We start from the raw sequence: 20,074 nt of genomic DNA, 5'->3' as shown, positions 1-20,074 counted from the left end.
CAGAGTGTCAGCTGCACACTCACAGTAACGTTAACGGGGCAGAGGGCAACAGGGGAGAGGTCTAATACCTCTCCTGGAAAACAACAGATTACACATTGCTAATTTTAAAAGCTGCTTGCTTTTTTTATTGCCTTAACAGAAAACATACAACTCAAACAAAGACTTTAGTTTGCAATTATGTCGTTTTGTATGTTATGTGATTAATCAAATCAAACTTTACACTTTACAACTGTCTGTAAATCTCATTCTTATATACAACATCAACAACACAGTACATCAAACTAATTTATTTCCATTTTGACAAATTCATTCTCGAGCAGTTGATTTAATCAAACGCTCATGGACGCAACAGTTGTCTGAACCCAGATGGTCAGATGAAAGAAAACAAACAGACTCGGCAGCCTGGCACGCGCCCCTGCAGCCACGGGGAGATGAAGTACTAAAGGAGTAGTTCAGGGGACGCTTTGTTCATGGAGGAGGCCTTCTGTACACACAAGCACTCAATCAAATGGACGCAAAAGTGCCAAAAGACGCTGTCGAAGCTTCGACAGTATGGGTGAGAGTGTAAGAGTGATGGACGTAAACTGCGCACTTTTATACATCACACTTCACATGAAAGAAAAGTGGGAAAAGTGAACTCACCAGTGCTCGTGGAGGATCAGGGCTTCGCAATGGAGATAGATAATAAGACGCGTGAAATTCACAGCCTGGCGAGGGGCTGAGATGGTGGACAATCCGCGCGCGCTCCCGGTATCGATGGCTTAACACGCGCGCGCACAGCGCGGCTAATTCCCTGACCATTTCATATGGTAGAGAAAGAAGCGGCGATGCATATTACCGATGAACAGGTGTGCGTGTGTATGTGTGTGTATGTGCGCGCGCAAGAGAGTGTATGCGTAAGCCAGAGAGGAAAGAAAGCTTATAGTGACCAGACTTGAAATTGAACCTCGCTTACCATCTGCAGGTCTCAGAAAACCCCAAACAATATATAAATGTAAAAATAAGCTTACGCGCGTTAACATTCATTATTTTATTGAGTGATTGATATATAAAACATTTATATATGTTCCCAAAGGATTCAATAATCATTGGAAATGGAGAAAAACACTTATCAATCCCTATCAGCAGCAACCCTTTGCTTTTGTGCAACTGCAAACTCCAGTTGCTAAGCATTTTTCAGTGGTGGAAGAAATGTGTCATCACTTAAACTATTCAAACATCAAAATGACAAACATGAAACTCTACAAATGCATACATGTAAGTACTAACATTAATATGAGAAGAAAACACTCAATATTAGTGCTTTAAAAAAACTGTCAGGTTTGTTTTATTGTTATTTGTGTATTATTTTGTTTGTATATGGGTACATTTTACTTGGATACACGTATTCCCTCTGAATGTATAAACTATCTCTCTCTCTCCCTTTAGGTGCAGTGCTTGGACCGACAGTCGCATGCGGTGACAGACAGGACAGTCTGTTGGCTACGAGTGCCGTTGGCACACAGGACGGGAACACTGAGAGGCTCCGTCTCCACGGCAGCACAGCACACACACTCCTGCTCCACAGCAGCTCTCTCCAGGGAGAACATGGACTTACTGCGACATTTGCCCTGATAGACAGACGGACAGATGGACGGGTAGACAGCACCATAGGGAGAAACAGAGAGGGTGGGATGGAGAGCGACAGTGTTACAGTATTATTTCATTGAACTTTGCTGGCTAATCCTAGGGGGATTAATCATCCAATGTGTGTGTGTGTGTGTGTGTGTGTGTGTGTGTGTGTGTGTGGTCTGTTACCTCACAATAGTGCAATTCTATTTGGTTCTCCGATTGGCAATCATCCACTTTGATGTAGTTAAGCGTTCCTACTGTCCTCCGACACTCTGGCTCCGCACCTTCATACATGCACACACACTTATTAAAATTAGAATGTCCCATTTAAAAAAAAAAAGCATACAAGTCTTGCAGAGGCCACAGCTCTACTTACACGTCTCACAGCAGGTTGTTCCGATCTGGCTAATTTTCCCCTGAAAACAAACCCGATAAGCAAAATGTAATACGAATATTTGGCAGATACAGATCGTTCAAGAGTGGGAACGCTGGGAGATGGAGATGGAGTTTTTGAAGCAGTCGTACCCCTTGATCCAGACAAGTTTGACGGTCAAAAGGGGGGCAGGTGGTCATTTTGGCTTGAAGGACAAGATTCCCTTTATCGTTGACACCACAGCTATACAGGTTGCAACCGTCTTCGTGAGTGGTGTTCACCTGGAGGGTGAGAGGCACACAGCAGTCATGTATGCTGCTGAGAAGCTGTTGTTTCCTTTTTAAAATGTATATATTTCTGATGTAGACAAACTGTATTGATCCAAGGAACAAGCATAGTATAGTGTAAAAAAACATAGTTTAGTAGTTGTAAAAAATAGTATACGCATAGTACAGTACAGTATGGTGGTGGTATGGTCTGGAAAAAGTCTCTTTAAAAATATATAAATATCAAAAACATCATTATTATCGAATTTCTTTTCAACAGCAAATGAGTCTGAGCATCAATGTCTGCGTTCTGTGTGTGACAGGGTTCATGAGCAAGGTGTCGTCTTTTCTCCTCAGAACCTACCTGCAGACTGAACAGTTTCCCGTCTGGCCTTTGCATGAAGCAGGCAGAGGGAACACATCGGTCACAGCAAGCATCTTCCTCCTTCTGCAGAGTGTATCCCTGAAAACATTGTGGGAAGCCATCAGAAGGACATTAATGTAAATACAAAGACAAATATGCCTGCAACCGTTTGTGCTCATAAATAATTCACTATTTACCTCTGTAAGCGGAGTGAATCATGGAAAACCATGTGGACACAGTTTAATGATGTGTAGCGGGGGGAATGCGGTCCGCGGATTAGAAAATGTTTGATGAAAATGACAAACGTTTGAACTTGTTGGTTAGTCATGATGATGATGATCCAAAAAATAATGCGATAACGGTTACCATAGGGCAAGTGGGACAGCTGGTTATCTTGCAGGACAGACTGTATTTCCTCAAGGCATCGTCTTCCACATTACACTCGCAGTGTGTGCACATGTCCACCATCAGCCTCTCGCCTGCCTGCACCACACACACAGGTGGAGCATTGAAGGAACTATTCAAAATGTTCTAATACAAAATACGTTTTTTTTCTCTCTCCATGACTTACTCCTATCACAATGTTGTTGTGGACACAGACATCCATAGGCACTGTGGAGAGAAAAGCAAAAATGATTGAAATGCTATTTATCAAAGGACCCCAGGGGTTGTACGGTCAGGTGAGGACAAGTGGCTCTGGGATGACACTAATGTGAGAGAGTCCTCTGCTGGACAGACACTGCGACTGCATCTCAGTAAACTGAGTTTATGATATCATGTCTGCTAGTTCAAGGACACTTTCCTAACTCATAACGCCACCCTACTGGGCCACATGGTGTGTCTGTTTATGTTTTCCTGTGTGTGATTGCGTATGAATGTGTGTGTTACCACAGTGGCAGCTGGGGCAGCAATCCTGGGTGTTGCAGCGTAACTCTGTTCCCAGCGGGCAGGATGGGGTGTCGATAACAGAGCAGCTGACGTTTGATGCAGAGATGAACACCTCATCTTTCACTTTCACACACTGGTGTAACACACATTTATCATGAGGAGACTGCCATACATCTCCCACCTATTAAAAGAAACGCAAAGATTAGATTAAAATCCAATAAGAGCGGGGAGAAAGTGCTCCACTTCAAAAATACACAGCCAGAAATATATTGCCTAAGCAGAGGGATTGTTATTGTTATATATTCATATTATTCATATATTAAGCTGTATATGGATAATTGGTTGCCTATATTATTCATGCATGTATGATTTATCTGCACATACGTGTCGGAGGTTTTGCTGAAACAGTGCGTCCCCCCGCATCTCTCCCTTTGACTCCACACAGCTGGTCGTTGTGCACTTCCCACAACACTCTCCTTTTGATGGAGTGTAAGTGGAGCCCTGTAATATATAATAAATATGTATGGATTAATGGTTATAGAAGCGTAATGCAAATGTGTGTGTGTGTGTGTGTGTGTGTGTGTGTGTGTGTGTGTGTGTGTGTGTGTGTGTGTGTGTGTGTGTGTGTGTCTCACCTGAGGACAGGTTCGATCACACACAGGCGGCGCACACTGAGCGATGTGCCGCGATGTGTCTTTGTCCTGCAGCTGGGTACATCTGCACTTCTGGCACCCTTCCTCCCATTCCCTCCCCACTGGGTAAACCACGCCACCAACTACACACACCTGGATAGACACAAATAATAAAAACAGGATATTTTAAACAGCAAAAGCACATGCAATTAAGCAAACACACACTCCTCACACACCTGGTCTGGCAGGCAGGTGGTTTCTGTGCAGCCGCAGTCATTGGTAGAGGAGGATGTGATGAACCCAGCAGTGCAGGTGTGGGTGGAGTTCTGGCAGTTGCACACACATTCAAACACGTCGCAGCACTTTGTGTTTTTCACTGACAGTCGGCGGTGTGCAGCACAAGCGGGGGGAGCTTGAAGAGCGCACTCTTCTCTTTTGCAGACTGTGAAAGGCAATAGAGATGAAGAGAAACACGTGAACAAGATCACATAGATGTGTGCTCTGTTTCATGTCTGTACGTGTGCCAGAGAAAAGCAGGGCTCGAACATCACAGAGAATGTGTTAATGGCGTACCGCACTCGTGTATAGGTTGACATTCCCCAAGGTTTTTCAAAACCACAGCCTGCCCGTCCTCACAGCGGGGCACTTCAGGCTGGTCACAAGTCGTAGGATCACACACTGAAAAGTCACAGAGTGAGACAGTCTGTTGCATTTGGGTAAAATATAAACTGCCTGATAAATATAGAGCACTTACAATTTGAATGAATAATTTAAGTTATTTTTTTAATTAGTTGTTAAACATTTAGGTGGTTAAAGTTTCATAATTTTTCGCTAGCAATAAATTACAGAGTGTATTTCATTGCATTGTTGACGTGTGAGCAATATATTCTAGCATTCAGCACCAACCTTCCAATATCTCTTCTAGGCACATATTATATCATATTAGCACAGGCAGGTCTGTTCCTGGCGCTCTCATTTGATGAGGCTACTGTAATAGTGAACTGGAAATAGAAATGTAATAATGACACGTTTGTTTTTTTACACACCACACTCGTACTCCGGGCAGCATTTAGACTCTCTCTTCTCTCTCAGGATCTCACAGGGTCCACATATTGGAGCTGCACACACATAAATATGATTCATTATTAAAGTGTTGTATCCAAACACACAATGCCATGCTAATATATAGGTTTACTGTATGAGCATAAGCAGCAGTAAGCTTGCCTTTGACATCATTGCAGGGCCGGGCGGTGCAGTTGATGCGTTGTTGGTCCAAACACATGCAAATCAAACATGGGTTCTCATCCGGTACCCAACTCTGCATGTACTGTATGAAAACATCAAATCATGTGTAGATGGCTTAAGAACGAACACTAGAGGGCGCTCACAGCACACTTTACTGGTGAACACCTCAATGGTTGCCCCAACCAGTTGTATCAGAATATGTTTCTGTAAGTGAGAAGTTAATTTACATTTTGCCTCCTTCCCTCACACATTAAGTCATATTTGTCTTCTCATGCGTCTCACCGTATACGTGCGTCCATGATCACCGACACACTGCCTGCATGCTTCTGGTGATACACACTGTCCGTGATGCAAAACTGTCCCTCTCGTACAGAAACAGCCCTCAGTAGGTGTGTCCATACAGGATGACTCGTTACCCCTGGCAACCGACCAGTCGCCTGGCAACGCCTGTATGCTACCACAGTCCTCCACACACCCTGTCCGACATGCATCATACAGCTTGGAGCTGGGGCATTGCAATGCTGGAACACACAGATCCGGCTAAAGTTTAGTTTCAAACTGAAGTTTAGCTGAATTAAAACATATACACATATCGAAAACTAACTTACGGCAGAGGTGGGGCCTCCTCCAGTCCACACACACACCACTCTGCCTACAGAGGCGTGCGTAGGCAGAAATCAGCTCGCATACATCTGACTCCTCGCATACCTGCTCTTCACACTTTGCAAGGAAGACCTGGACGGAAATATGCGAATGGCATGGCTCAAACACTTCAGAACGTAGGGCCTCACATCCCATCGCTGCTCCAGACACACAAACCGCCCTCCGCTTTGGCAGACACACACCACCATTTACAGCAACGGTCCAGTCTGAGATGAAGCCTGGCTGGTCAGCGGTCAAGCTGCCATTACGTAAAGATAGGACGTTCAACTTCTCCTCCCCACAGGCACCTGGGGAAATTATACAAAGAGAGAGAATAACTGCTTGAGGAAGGATTTACAGTTGTACTACAAGTAAATACATTTTTGTTGTTATTTTACAATTAAATAAATATGTTTTTTTTATTTTTTGTTACCGCAGAGTCCAGTGGTGTCTCCTTTGGTGGCGGAGCTGAGCAGTGTGATAGTAAACTCATTGCTCTGGGGAGTGAAAGTCAGGACGTAGCCGTGGTCCGACTTAAGATGCAGCATCACTCCACCATAACGCACTAGTTCTAGGCCAGCAAACCGCCAAGGCAGAGAAAGTTCCTCCCGATCAATCACTGCCTGCTCAAACAAACACATAGCCATTAAATAAATTTTCATAGACCCACGTATAATAATCAATTTCAGTATGAAGGTATCCTGACCAGCAACACATACAGCTTACCGTCATATCATCCTTCAGCAGCAGTTTATGCCGTCCATGGATCACCTCCATGGCTTTCATGCAGACCTGGTTGTAATTCGCTGAGTCCTGACAAGGCCCACTGTGGACTTTGACCTCTGACCCTTCATTGATGCCTCTGCTGACAGTGAGAAGTGTATAGGAGCACAAACCCTCCCCATCCAGCCTAAGTGCCAAGCCATCAAACCTCACCACGTGATTGGTGGAGCTGCCTATACACATGCCTGTCAACACACACCAAGGAGGCGGAAGAGTGAGTGATTGTACAGGAGCCACGTGATCCGTTAACAGTCAGTATAAATAGCCTGGAATGCAAGTTTCCGGCACTCATTGTTAACAGCCCACGTAAATGATGTGCACTTAATATAGACGGGTTAAATGTGATGCTAGAAACTTCAGAAGCCATTTGATCCTAGATGTACATACAAGGGCATTCCCAGTGGCAAACACAGGTCTCCTGGACTCTGACAGGTGGCATGCTGTTTCTGCAGGCCGGCGGCTCCAGTCTGTCACAGCTGACTTTGTGGTTTTGTACTGTCACTACCCCACAGGGGTGACACAGGAGAGAGTGGCAGCCGTCCTCCTGCAGCCATGAATCACCAGGCTGAATCACAAGAACAGACAATTCATTACATGTAATGCTGTAAAAGGTTGCTGCACTGCTCTAATTTGTGTTCAACCTCTGCAAACATTACTCACCTTTCTCTCATTTCCATTATCATCAACACACCGCCCTGGTGGACCAGGTGAGAACGTAAATAACCAATACCATCATTATGATCAATTATCACCTGCATTATATTGCATTACTATTAAAACTATACAAAAGAACAGATTTATTTCTTAGCATTAATCATTTTTTCTTGGAAAAAAAAAAAACTGTATGTGTGTGTGTGTGTGTGTGTGTGTGTGTGTGTGTGTGTGTGTGTGTGTGTGTGTGTGTGTGTGTGTGTAAGCACCTCTGTAGATTCTCTCTGTGTAACTGTTGTCTAGAGTCAGCAACATCAGTAATTGATCCATGCTGTTCAAGTGCAGAGCGTTGTCTTGGTCGCCATGGCGACCGAGTACGCCAATCTCACCCCTGTCATAGCCTGGCCCCACCCCGATGGGGAACACCGACACATCTGAGTGAAGAGCAAGTTATCAGTGAAACTACACCAAATCTGTGACAACGAAAGTGTGATGATGGAAACATATCAACTGAATTTTGAACTGAGGTATCACATGTTCATTTTGTCGATGGGGACTAAATCACCTGCTGCCAGTGCCTCATTAGCTGCTTCTTTGACATCATCAGCTGATTTGTCAGTCACCAGCATCACCACAGCCTTGGCTACACCGATTCTTCCGCCATTGACTGGCGAGATGGCCGTCTGCACAGCGAATCGCAGTGCAGAGCCTGCAGAAAGACAAGAGCAGTGAGCTAGTGTGTCTGCTTTAATGTGCGTGCACATATTCGTTGACGTATCCAGTACCTAGCGCTGGGGCAGCGGTGGTCCTGCTTGGTATGCTTCCCACCAGGTTCATGAGTTGAGTTTTGCTCTGTCCATCCTTCCAGGTGAGCTCTGCTGTGTTGGTGTCTCCATACTGAACCACACTCACCTGAGTGCCGTTCAGCCCTGCACACATAAACAACTTAAATGAATGAAGCATTAGTATATATGCACCTGCCATGTTACACATATGAAACAATATGTTAGCCCCTATTGACATGTATCCTCTACTATGTGTCTTGGTGACCCACTATCTAAATAAATGACAAAAAAATCTCCTATCCAAAACAATTATCCAAATTGCTGTTAAACCACTTATGATGTGACTAATAATAGTGGCAAAAATCACAGCTGCCCCTTTTTCTTATTATTTTGAAATATCATTGAACAAGATTAATAACAGTGAAATGCAAATTGCAATTCGCTGGGCATTTATGGGCTGGGTCAAACTCACCTATGTCAGCATTTTTGATGAAAGCTTTCACAAACGTCTTCATGTCCTCAAACTGCCCTCCGGCCTTCAACAGGAACAACACATCCAGAGGCTTCTTACATGGCACTGTGCAAAGATATAATCACATATTAGTACAGGCTTTGGACTCCTTGTGGGCTGAGTGATTGAAATGAGTGTGTCGTCTGTACCGGAGGGTGTTGGGTAGACCAGGGGTGGCAGCGTAGGAGAGCGGGGCCTGACTGGGGTGCGTGTGATATTGATTACACGGTCTACCTGGTTGTGCAGACCGCTGTAATCATTAACAAGAATCGGCGGTCCAGGTAAGCTAAATGGTAGCAAGTCAATCTCATGGATTTTTGGTCCAACACCAATGGCGTACACTTGTGTGTGGTTGCTCGTAAATGGTGGGCGTGTCACTGTGTCAGTAGGCGGATTTTCTGTCACAAGGAAGACCAGCTGAGGAGAAGTTGAGCCACGTGTAGCCATTTCTTTAACAGTATTGAAAGCTGCTCCTGTGTTTGTCTTACTTCCACCCCTCCAACGGATCTCGTTCAGTCGCTGCTGAAGCAGGGTCCTCCGCTGCCACAACTCCCACTGACGGATCTCCACAGTGACAGTTACCGAGAACTGGATCACAGTGATTCGAATGAACTCCTCCTTCTCCGTCAGCTTTGAGATAACTTCCTTCAGGAAGATAAGCGACTTATTAAAGTTTTCCTCACCGACTGCATTGGAGCCTTCCAGGATGAACACCACTTGTGACCAGATATAATGGTATGCGAGAGTGATGGGAGACAGGCCAGAGGGGGAGGTGGACGTAGGAGTGTTGGCAAGGTATTGTGTGGGGTTGGGCTCCAGACGAGGAGCCGGGGTTATGGTGGTCGTGCCGCGCTGAGCTTTACCCGGAGTGGACTTTGGCATTGGAGGTTTCGCCACCTCAGGCTCCAAACCCAAGGTGCAGAGGTAATCTGTCAGCTCCGGGAGACGTTCAGGCAGCTCACCTGTGCTGCTAAGCACATAGGCCCTGTTTTCTGGGTTGAGCTTGGTGATGGCATTAATCTGCTCCATGTTAACCCCGGGACCCAGTGTCACTGTCAGGGTAGTTAAGGTGAGGGCTTTCCTGCGGAGCATCTTGATGATTTTATCGAGGGGGCGAGGGTTGGCACTAGCAGTTAAGATGATGGCAACACGGCCAGCATGGTCACGCTTGTTCTTGTCGTAAATGTTGATCAGCAGGTACTTGATAGCCTCATCCAAGGAGGCTGCACCTGCTCCTGTGTAAGGCAGCTCACGCACAGTCTGCTTAAACAGCCGCTTCTGAACCTACAGACAAATGAGAGAAAAAAACAGGGAGATCAAGCAACCAGGTGAAGACCTTTACAATTACTTTTAGTTTCTGTGAATTTGAATGACCAATTACGTATTATTCCACAGAATTCTCAATGCAGCATTGCATGGTTTTGTGCAACAATACAGACTTTTCTGTGCCACACTTTTACAACCTATGTTAATCTACCTGCAGGTCATATGTTTTGACTCCAAGGTGGTAAAGCAGCACTGCGGCTCGAGTGTGAGCTGAGCCCATGCGGAATCGTTCCACCACTCCCAGTATGAACTTTTTGGTTGCCTGAAATTCATCTTCACTCAGGGCTACTGAACCATCCAGTAGGAATGCCAGATCCATAGCACGGTCACACGTGCCCTCGGGCATCAAGGTGGTGAAGGTGGCATAAGCAGGTGTTGGTGTGGGAGTGGTGAACATGGCGGAAGAGGCACAAACTTCACAGCTCAGTGTGTTGTTGTCACAGTGACTTAAGAAAAGAAAAAGAATGTGCAAAGCATTACTGACCTGTCCAAAGTATGCAGATTTGTTACTGAGTGTTGTAATGCAGTATTACCATATCTTGCAGTGCTCCAGGTTATCGTGGTTCAGGATAACCTTGTTGCCGTGGGAAATTCTCTGACCCTCATGGATACACACCTGACACTGAGAGGGATCTACACAACGCATGGCCACCTCATCCAGTAGTTGGCCTAAGAAAAAGGAAAGGCTAAAGTTAAACTAGTCTACATTATTTGCATATTCTACATACACATACACACTTAAATGTTGCGTGCCCAACTATGTCCAGTGAGTATTTTTGGCACCTGGGGGGCAGTAGGCATGGCAACCTTCCACACATGCAAGTGAACACTGAAGGGGATCTGGGTGCTGGCAGGTTACCGGACAGGCAGGGCCACAAGCGTTATATCTCCACTGGCATAACTCCTCCCCTCCACCTGGGCTCCTCGGGTTCAGTTCTTCACAGCTTATGGCTAAGGAAACAAGTTAAATAATGGAGTATTTAATTAAGCATGCGCCAAAATCGAAATATATATCTTCCTTCAAGATAAACAGGATATGTGACCTGCATAATAAAGTATTCAGAAATGCTGAAAAATAAGTAAGTTTTCTCAACTATACCGTAAGTAGTGTAGATTTTTTTTTTAACATGATGCGAGAACTAAAAACTCAAAAGAAAATTGTTACCCCTTGTTGATGACACAAACTGTGTTATGTGGGAGAACAATAGCAGTAAGGGTTTTAAAAAAAGGAAAGAGCTGAAAGAGTGACTTGTGTTTTAGTCATTATGGTTATTATTATCTTATTTTACTTTTTTTCAAGCCACTTGATTTTGATAGCTTAGAATACATTGTTAACTGGTTTAGCTTGGTCGAGCAGCCATTATGTATTTTCCTGGCAACTAATTATATTTCAGCCAGAAAATGACATGATGAAAATTCTTCACACTCACGGCAGAGCTCATTGGATCTCCAGCTGATGGATACACCCGTCTCTGAACAGGCCTGAGCGTAGGCCGCCACAACATCACAGAAACACGCACAGTCGCCCACTGATGAACAAGAGCATGCTGCCTCCACACACATATCTACATATGGCTCAGCATCCACCTGGAGACACACAGTAACATGTTAAGAGAGGGCCAAATGCATGTGGTGTTGAGGAATATTTAGTATGTCTGTAATTACACTCACCTGGCTGTTGCATTCTCTAAAGAGAGGACCAGTGATCACACGACACGACTGCTCCACTGTTACCAGCTTGACAATGTTGTTGCTGCAAGGGGCGGGTATCTACAGTACACACACAATAACATAGACAGATATAGTGTGACACTACCTACATCTTATTCTATACTAGAAATACAATAGTTAGAAACCAAACTAATGTTTTCGTATATTTTGGAAATACAAATAAAAAACTATTTTTCAGAGCAAAATTTACATTTTAAGGTTAATTTCAAACCTTCCAAGCAGCCATTGACTTTTAGTCAGTATGCTACAAGACCCAACTTTCACAGACTGGCCTAGGTAATCCATCATTGTAAACATGTAGTCTGCTTCATTTTCTATCAAATGTATCATCTTGCCAATTGACAGCCCATCTGCTATTCTCATACTACGCCCACAAACAACAAAAGTCTATATTCCGAAAAGCTCCAGATCTGGACCATGTATGAAACATTATTGTATACAGCCACATTTCCTTATTAATGTTAAAGAGCTAGCCCTAACTTATCCTGAAACCAAAGCTAGAGAGGACATCTGCCACCTTGTAATTTGAGCGAACTGACCCTTTAATCTAAAACCAGACTTTACCTGTGTTACATCTGCACAGCTGGGAATAACCTTCCAAGAGTTCCCAAAGTGGGAGGAGTCCACCTCAAGCTGGTTGTTACTGCTCACCAAGTCGTTGTTGACGTTCCCATCAAAGTTACCACACAGACCGCACACCTTGCCCTACACACAATGCAATGTATGCCACAAAAAGAATATGTTTAAAATAAAATAATGTAAATGAAACAAAAAAGGTACAATCGGTCAAAAGTGGGGTTATAATACATAAGTACCCTGTATGTGGCTGAGATGTGAACCAGGAGGCGAGTTCCTTTATCCCAGCTGAGGGAAATGTGTTTCCCCAACAGCACAGTGTAAAACTGACCAGATTTCACAATCTCCACCTGTGAACTCTGTAAAACTGGCCTCTTCATCTTCACCTATGAGAAAGAAAAATACTCACAGGTTTTTTGACATCCTGAATCACATGTCTGTCTGTCTGTCTGTCTGTGTGTGTGTTACCTCTCCATGTTGCATTACAATCAACCCTCCCTGGAAGAAGACTGTGATAGCTTTTTCACAGTGATGTCCCACAATTCCACAGGCCTCATTCTCCACCAGCACTCTGAATGAACCCTCTTCTCCATTACACATATCCTATTGATAGTAAAAAGGTATAAAAATCATAGGGGAAGGATAGAGAAATACAATTAAATCAATGTATGTTGCATGCTTCTGTTTGACACCAGTGTGCGACCCACCCTGGAGATCTTTTTGTATCTCTCTGTCTCTTACCTGGACCAGGACATATTGGCAGAGGCCAGGAAACGAGTATTTGAGGCCATCGAAAGTGATGTAATGCCCCTCCCCCACAGTGCGGCACACGCCATCACACGGCTTCTTTGTGCAGTGCCACTTCCTGTTCTCACACACACTAAACGAGAAAGCCTGATTAGCAAACATGTTGCAGGTATTCCATTTCATAACCGTGTATGCAAACAATCATTTTACCAGGTGTTGCAGTCCACAGGGATGGTCTGTCCTGATGTATATGGCCTGTTGTTATGGTAACAGGGACAATGTTCGGGTGCAATGCAGTCTCCCCGCCGACGTACCTAAAATCAATGCGCTTATCAATCAGCATGTTCTATTTTAGATAAGGGCTTTATCTACAACACACACACTCCTAAACTCAGTGCTCTCGTTGACATGTTCGAGCTCACACACACACACACACACACACACACACACACACACACACACACACACACACACACACACACACACACACACACACACACACACACACAGATAAAACCCCCTACTGTGCCGGGTGGACAGAGGCAGCCGGGGATGCAGGCGAGGCTGACACAGGGCAGATCCAGATTCTGGCAGTTTCTGGCACACTCAAGCCCTTTTCCTCCTCTTTTACACTCTGTATGGACGAGTGGCGGTGGGCACTGTGCTGACCGGCGGTCTGCATACACAAAAACAAACACACCAATGTGTAGCTAGCTTTCATAAAGTTGGTGATCAGTCTCTAAAATACAAAATGTATTAGAAACCCAGAAAATAAAGTAAAGCTGTTTAACTTTAATTGCCGAGTAAAACCGCCTGATCGTTAAGGTGACCAGACCAGAGACAGGGCAGCACAGTCTCATGTTCAAGACAAATGGCCAAATGAAAGCTGCCATATGGATAATGGATTACACAGATCACGAAACGCACAGACATTCAATAGAGTGCCTGTAAAATATTAAAATTGTACCTCTGGATGGTGCCAGGTCATCGTCATAGAAGAGGTCAGACAGTAAAGTACTCATCTCAGGGGAGCTACAGCGCATGGAGCCATTCTCACAGTAGCTACACACACAAACACACAAGAGAAACACACATCTACGAAACGCAATATCAATTAGCATCGTATCTGAATACACACATGCACGGTCACTAACCAGATGCTGTTGTGATCCGCGTAGACATCATTAGGCTGGTAAAGCTGTCCATCATGCAGGCAGGTGCAGAAGTCAGCTGTTACACACTCTCCGGAGTCACTCAGATACTTTCCAGCAGGACAAAAACAGCCCTCCTCACACACTCTCTGCTCCTGACATCCTGCCTCAGCGCCAGACAGAGCACGGCACGTCTGGTCGCACACACTCCCACAGGCCTCATACACCTGGCCTCCAGTGCACTCAAGTTCTGACAAAAAGAAATTAATGTTAGAGAGCTAGTTTTACCTTTTTTTGTATCTGTAAGAAATAGTGTACCCACCTTTTCCGTCCCTGGAATTATAATAGATCTTTGTAGTTTGTTATGACTGTTGTTGTACTGATGATACAAATATTCAAATAGACAGATTCAGATGTGGTGCTGATATCAAAGTTATGGCTAACCAAGATTATTACTAGCAGGCATGTACTCAACAATGCTGTTTTCTGTCTAAACATGGAATGACATGTGTATATGTTGATTAGTATATGTACATGATTACCAGTAAGTTAATGAAAGAATTACCACAGAGTGAGGGAGACCTCCAGTTGAGCAGCACTCCTCTGGCAGTGCAGGCAGCTGCGTAGGCAGACAGAGCGCTGCAGAGGCACTGCCCACCATCCACACATGCACACACGTCATAACGGCAAAACCGCTGAAACGGACTCGGGTTCACCAGATAATGGCACGCACTGAACACGTCTGACATCATCACCGAACAGGCTTCTTCTGCAAAACGCACTAAAAGGGGCAGAAGGTAGTATATATATGTTTTCTTTTTTTTCTCTCTCTTCCTTTTGACATCTCTTGATATGTACATCCATATGGGTGAGTATACCTCTTTTTGGGTTCATGACACACGGATCACTCTCATGTTTGTGGGTTGATTCACAGTCTCCGTTGATCCTCCATGATTGGCCGAATGCCTGAGGACCCGCCTCAACCAGACCAGATCCAGACAAGAAGTCATCACCTTGGTTACCATTAAAGTTACCACAGAGGCCGCAGGTCTGCCCTGCCCATTGTGGTCCCAGCTGGAGATATGAACACATTTTTAGTAAAGTTGTTTGCTTATCTTTTAAAATAAAGACCATTACCCCCCTCCAATATCTTTATCCATTAGAATTGTTCTACCTTTAAAAGCACACGGCCTCGCCCATCCCAGTCCAGACGAAAGTCATCTCCAAACCTCACATACACAGAAGACTGCACAGATCTCTGGATATGCAGATGACCTGTAAAATTGCACAACCAATCAAGATGTCGTTAGTTTAAACAATTCAAATAATTAACAATCCTACTAATAACAACAAATCATTTTGTGCTGATCATAACGATCACAACATTCTTAAGAAATCAAATCGACAAAGATGGATTCTTCTTTATTTGATGTTTATATGTTGGCGTTGACTGGATGTATTTATTTTTGCTGATGTTTGGTTCTCTTCAGAATATAATAGGTTGAAGTACAATATTTCCAGTACTTTTCTTATATACTTCAGGCTTAATTATACGTATAACATCATATATAATACAATATGCTTAGAGGGATTATACAATGTAGATCGTATCCACTATTCTGCCAAAGTGGCATACCATGATGCATTGGGGTCTGGATGTCCATGCTGTTGACAGAGACAACTCCTCCATGCTTCAGCTTCACTGTCATGTCCTCCAGAGAGGGCAGGCTGAGCGTCACTGAGCGTGTGCACACAGCATCCTGATCATCTCCACACTGAAAAACAATATGCAGCAATATGCAATATGCCTGAGCAGCTTGAGATAGGAAAGGGACCAAAAATAAATAAACCAAAAAAATAAAAATTACCTGTACATTCTCAATAATGACAGAAAACCCATTATCTGTGCAGTCTCTTGCCAGCAGATACTGACAGTGACCAAGGAAAGTGAAGAACTTGTTGTCGAAGGTCTTGAAGTGAGACTGGCCAACCACCAAGCACTCGCCTACATACAGAAAACAGAGACATACCACCAGAAATTAGCAACCAGGGAGTATAAATGTGTAAGTCAGTGCATCGACTTCTACTGTACACCTCTCTCACCAGAGCAGCCTTCATTGGTGCATTCCCAGGATCCCTGACGACAAACACTGCATCAAAGAGACAATTTAGTGAGGAAGCATTGCATTTTTCATCTAGAAGTATATATGTCTGTGTCTACATGTTTCTGCATGCACATAGCTCCCTCACCAGGTGTTGCAGTCCTGAGAGATGGTGGATCCTGGTGGGAAATGTCGCCCCATATGCACACAGGAACACTGAGATACCTCCACACAGCGGTTACCATCCAACACCTTACCCACTGAGAAACAAACACGACCATGTTACAACTACGAGTATCAGAGCCACAGAAGGGGGAGATATAGTGAGTGGAGTTTACCAGGACATGCACAGCCATCCACACACTCTTCCTTGCAGACCTCCTGGATGTTGAGACTGTGGCAGGTTGTAGAGCAGGACTTGGTGCATTCACTGTACTGCATCCCAATTGGACACTTGGGAACTGAACACACAAACACGCACATTTAGATTATGAGACTTCATAGTTCTTAACTATTCCTTCTTAGTAACTGACAAACATACAGCACTGGCTCTCCTCCAGCCAGCCACGAAGGAGTGTCCCATGGGCGTGGCACGTGCGAGCATACTCCAACAGGATTGGGCAGTAACAGTCCTCTCCCTCCCTCTGGTCACAGTGGCACGCCTCCTCCTGACACAGCGACAGGAACGCCTCAGGAGAGACCAGGTGGGCGCAGTGCAGAAACACACTAGACGTCTGCAACACACTGCAGCTCGACAGAATCTACACAAACACACACACACACACACACACACACACACACACACACACACACACACACACATGCAAAATCAGGTTAGAGGGAAATCCATCATTTCAGACAAAAGAACATGTTACTTCATCATTTCAGACAAAATTCCACTTGTTTGTGATGAGAACTTATAAAATGGGTACTGAAGACCATAGAATAAGGTAAAAAAAAAGTGCCAGTTCAAATTGTCAAAGAAAATACTCTGCTATATCAATTAAGATATCTTAATATTGATATCTGAAAGAGTGTTCCTCCAAGAAAAAAGATCAGACTTGTAGTGACTGAAGGAGATACCAATGACATCCAATGTGTTCACACTAACATGTAGCCTTTACCAGTTTCATCACACGTGGGTGTTCCTGAAGTACAAAATGTTCTTGCTAAAACTGGATGATTTTTTAAGTAATACCACTTACAACAACTACAGTATACATATTACACAACTGCTCTCACAGCTGTCAGATCAGCTTGTTAACCAGCTGCTCCTTTCTCATGAATTTCATAATACCAGAACATTGTTTACATACTATGTACTGTAACAAGTCAGATCATCACGAACAAAGTCAAACTAATTGTACACTAGACATAATTATTTACGGTTTGCGGAGAGTGTCAAAGATGCTCAGTAAGCGGAAGCAAGCAGCAGCTGAAGGTTTTTAAGAAATAACCCCCGATGAAAGTCAAATGCTTTAGAAGGGTCAGAGGCCTTCATGTGTGTCAAAATGTATTTGTGCTGTCTTTGTGAATAAAATGTTGTATATTATGAAGAGACATTTCTATTCATTTTGAGATGGTTTGCAGACATATAGAATGCAATCATATCTTTACATATGTGTGTGCATGTATGTTTGTGTGTGTGAATTGTTCTCTCACCGCTGAACTCTTTCTTGAGCTGTTACAGGACTTGCTGGGATTTGAGACACGTCGACATGACTGATCCGCCCCCTTCACTTCCCACGAATTTGCAAAATCATAACTGTTCTCGGTTAAGAATCCTACACACACACACGCGCACACGCACACACACACACACACGCGCACACGCACACACACACACACACACACACACACACACATAAACAAGTTGACAGATTTTCTTAATCTCATCCTACCACTACTGTTCCTCCTGCTTTCCTTTACTGTGTTATCTTTTCCTGCACTGAGCTGATTCTCTTCCTGTTGCTGAGTGCTGGTGACTCAAATCATTTCCTTGATTCCAGTAATATTGAAGTCTCCTCACATATCCTACATATGCACTCAGTTACCAACTTTTGATGTTACCTACTTGCCTGCATTATCTTACCCTCTTGAGCAGTATATTCATCAGCTGGTACAGAGTTGAAGTTGCCACAGAGGCCACAGGTGCGGTTGGCATGGTGTTTGGTCATTGTCAAGGCGATGTTGGCTGCGTTATCGATAGTAACAGTGAAGCCAAACTCCTCACTCCAGAGCTTATAAAAGCCGAGCTCTGAGCCCACGAAAATAGCATGAGATGCAAAGGGCACAGATAGTCTGCAAAAAAAGGAGACACACATTAAGCTTCACAATAATACAATGATGGGATGATTTTCTTTCTGCAATAATTCAATACAATAACACGCAATTTATGATTTTTGCATGACAACTTAAATATTCTATTACATTTTTTCTCCTTGTGAGAGCCGTCCATTTATAGACAGGTGCAGCTCAAAGGCATCTCCCAGAAACAGAGTGACTCCAGTTCTTTTGCCATTGACAAAATCACCTGCAGATTTAACACAGTATATTGTTATCGTGAAAATTATGATTTTCAGAAAATTCAGAAAAAGGAAGGATAAATGAGAAAGCAATTTCAAATGTCAAGTATAGCCATGTTTTGGTACACACATCCCAGTGCGAATCAAACCAATAGCAGAGGCTCTACACATGACACTGAGCTGCACTGGATGAGTAGCAGATGCCATTTGTGGTCAATTCTGTTTGTTTCTTTATTGAATTGTCTGAATGTGACTCACCCAGCAGTGTGAAGGAGCGATGACTGCAGTCTCCTGCCAGCAGGTAGCTGCAGTCTCCGGGAAACTCATATAAAACCCCATCAAAAGTGTGAATATGTTGTCGTCCGAACAGACTGCATCTCCCTGTCACACCTGCCACGCAAACTGGACACACGCAAAACACACTAACATGTAGCTGAATGTAGAAGTAGGACAGGAGGGGATCTTACATAAAAAAATCACATATTAATAATAGAAGACTTTTCAGTGCAAAGACCAAAACAAACTTGGACATCCTCTGACGTCCGCTTACCTGTCAGATGCAGAAGAACCAGAATTTCTCGCAAATACCTCCCCATACACGCCTGAAACACAACAATATGCTCACCTTGATCATCACCACCACCTGTACCAGCATCATCATCATCATCATTTAACTAAATATCCCATTATTTTGTGTGCTGTCCATTGCCTGTTTCAAAAATTAAAATAAATACAATGTATTCAGTTTGCAAAACTGCAGTTAGTCATACCTCCATGGCTCCAGTTAATCTGCACAGTTGCAAAGGAAAACGAAACACAATCCAAAATCAGAGAATCCAAATGTGCACTTTTAGACACATTCAAGGCATACTGATGCAGTGTGATGGTCTGAATCAAATGAACTAAATGCAGAAGTTGGTCAGAAGCTTAACCACCATGGGACTTCTTTTGTAGCAAAGAACGTACCCCCGCCCAGCTGCCATTGGCTTTCCTTTAAGACCCATCCCCTTAGCCAGGTTAAGTCAAACAGCGCCAACTATCACTTTGTCCAAAGATCAGTGCCTGCAGATTGACAACATCAATTACACACTCAGCAGAACAATACCAGGATATGCCCACTGATCGCCTGGCTGAGTGATTAGTCTACACATACGTATCTGTATCG

The 20,074-nt window shown here is 43.9% G+C and overlaps 1 protein-coding gene across 1 annotated transcript; it reads right to left on the bottom strand.

Moving 5' to 3' along the window:
• Nucleotides 1–1,040: 1,040 nt before the first annotated feature.
• Nucleotides 1,041–19,685, bottom strand: vwf (von Willebrand factor; the record flags this gene model as incomplete). The annotated part of the gene is made up of 53 exons (XM_079223318.1): nt 1,041–1,610; nt 1,798–1,895; nt 1,988–2,027; nt 2,137–2,265; nt 2,615–2,713; nt 2,981–3,097; nt 3,186–3,226; nt 3,503–3,683; nt 3,887–4,003; nt 4,138–4,287; nt 4,371–4,576; nt 4,708–4,812; nt 5,181–5,252; nt 5,359–5,461; nt 5,662–5,900; nt 5,988–6,329; nt 6,455–6,644; nt 6,748–6,989; nt 7,192–7,369; nt 7,465–7,511; nt 7,725–7,889; nt 8,021–8,164; nt 8,241–8,384; nt 8,713–8,817; nt 8,901–10,035; nt 10,229–10,523; nt 10,611–10,746; nt 10,861–11,028; nt 11,508–11,664; nt 11,749–11,847; nt 12,373–12,513; nt 12,624–12,770; nt 12,853–12,987; nt 13,126–13,264; nt 13,342–13,445; nt 13,656–13,807; nt 14,099–14,193; nt 14,286–14,532; nt 14,848–15,063; nt 15,161–15,356; nt 15,457–15,557; nt 15,919–16,057; nt 16,151–16,287; nt 16,386–16,432; nt 16,533–16,644; nt 16,723–16,845; nt 16,926–17,145; nt 18,047–18,168; nt 18,477–18,685; nt 18,815–18,917; nt 19,168–19,311; nt 19,460–19,511; nt 19,680–19,685. The coding sequence occupies 53 exons, from the start codon at nt 19,683–19,685 to the stop codon at nt 1,425–1,427; spliced, it is 8,517 nt and encodes a 2,838-aa protein (XP_079079444.1). The 3' UTR covers nt 1,041–1,424.
• Between the last annotated feature and the right edge of the window lie 389 nt (nt 19,686–20,074).

The sequence above is a fragment of the Taurulus bubalis genome (assembly GCF_910589615.1).
Source record: "Taurulus bubalis genome assembly, chromosome: 9".
In the NCBI taxonomy this organism is placed as follows: Eukaryota; Metazoa; Chordata; class Actinopteri; order Perciformes; family Cottidae; genus Taurulus; species Taurulus bubalis.
Note: the sequence above shows the minus strand (reverse complement) of the source record. Positions and strands in the feature narration are given on the sequence as shown.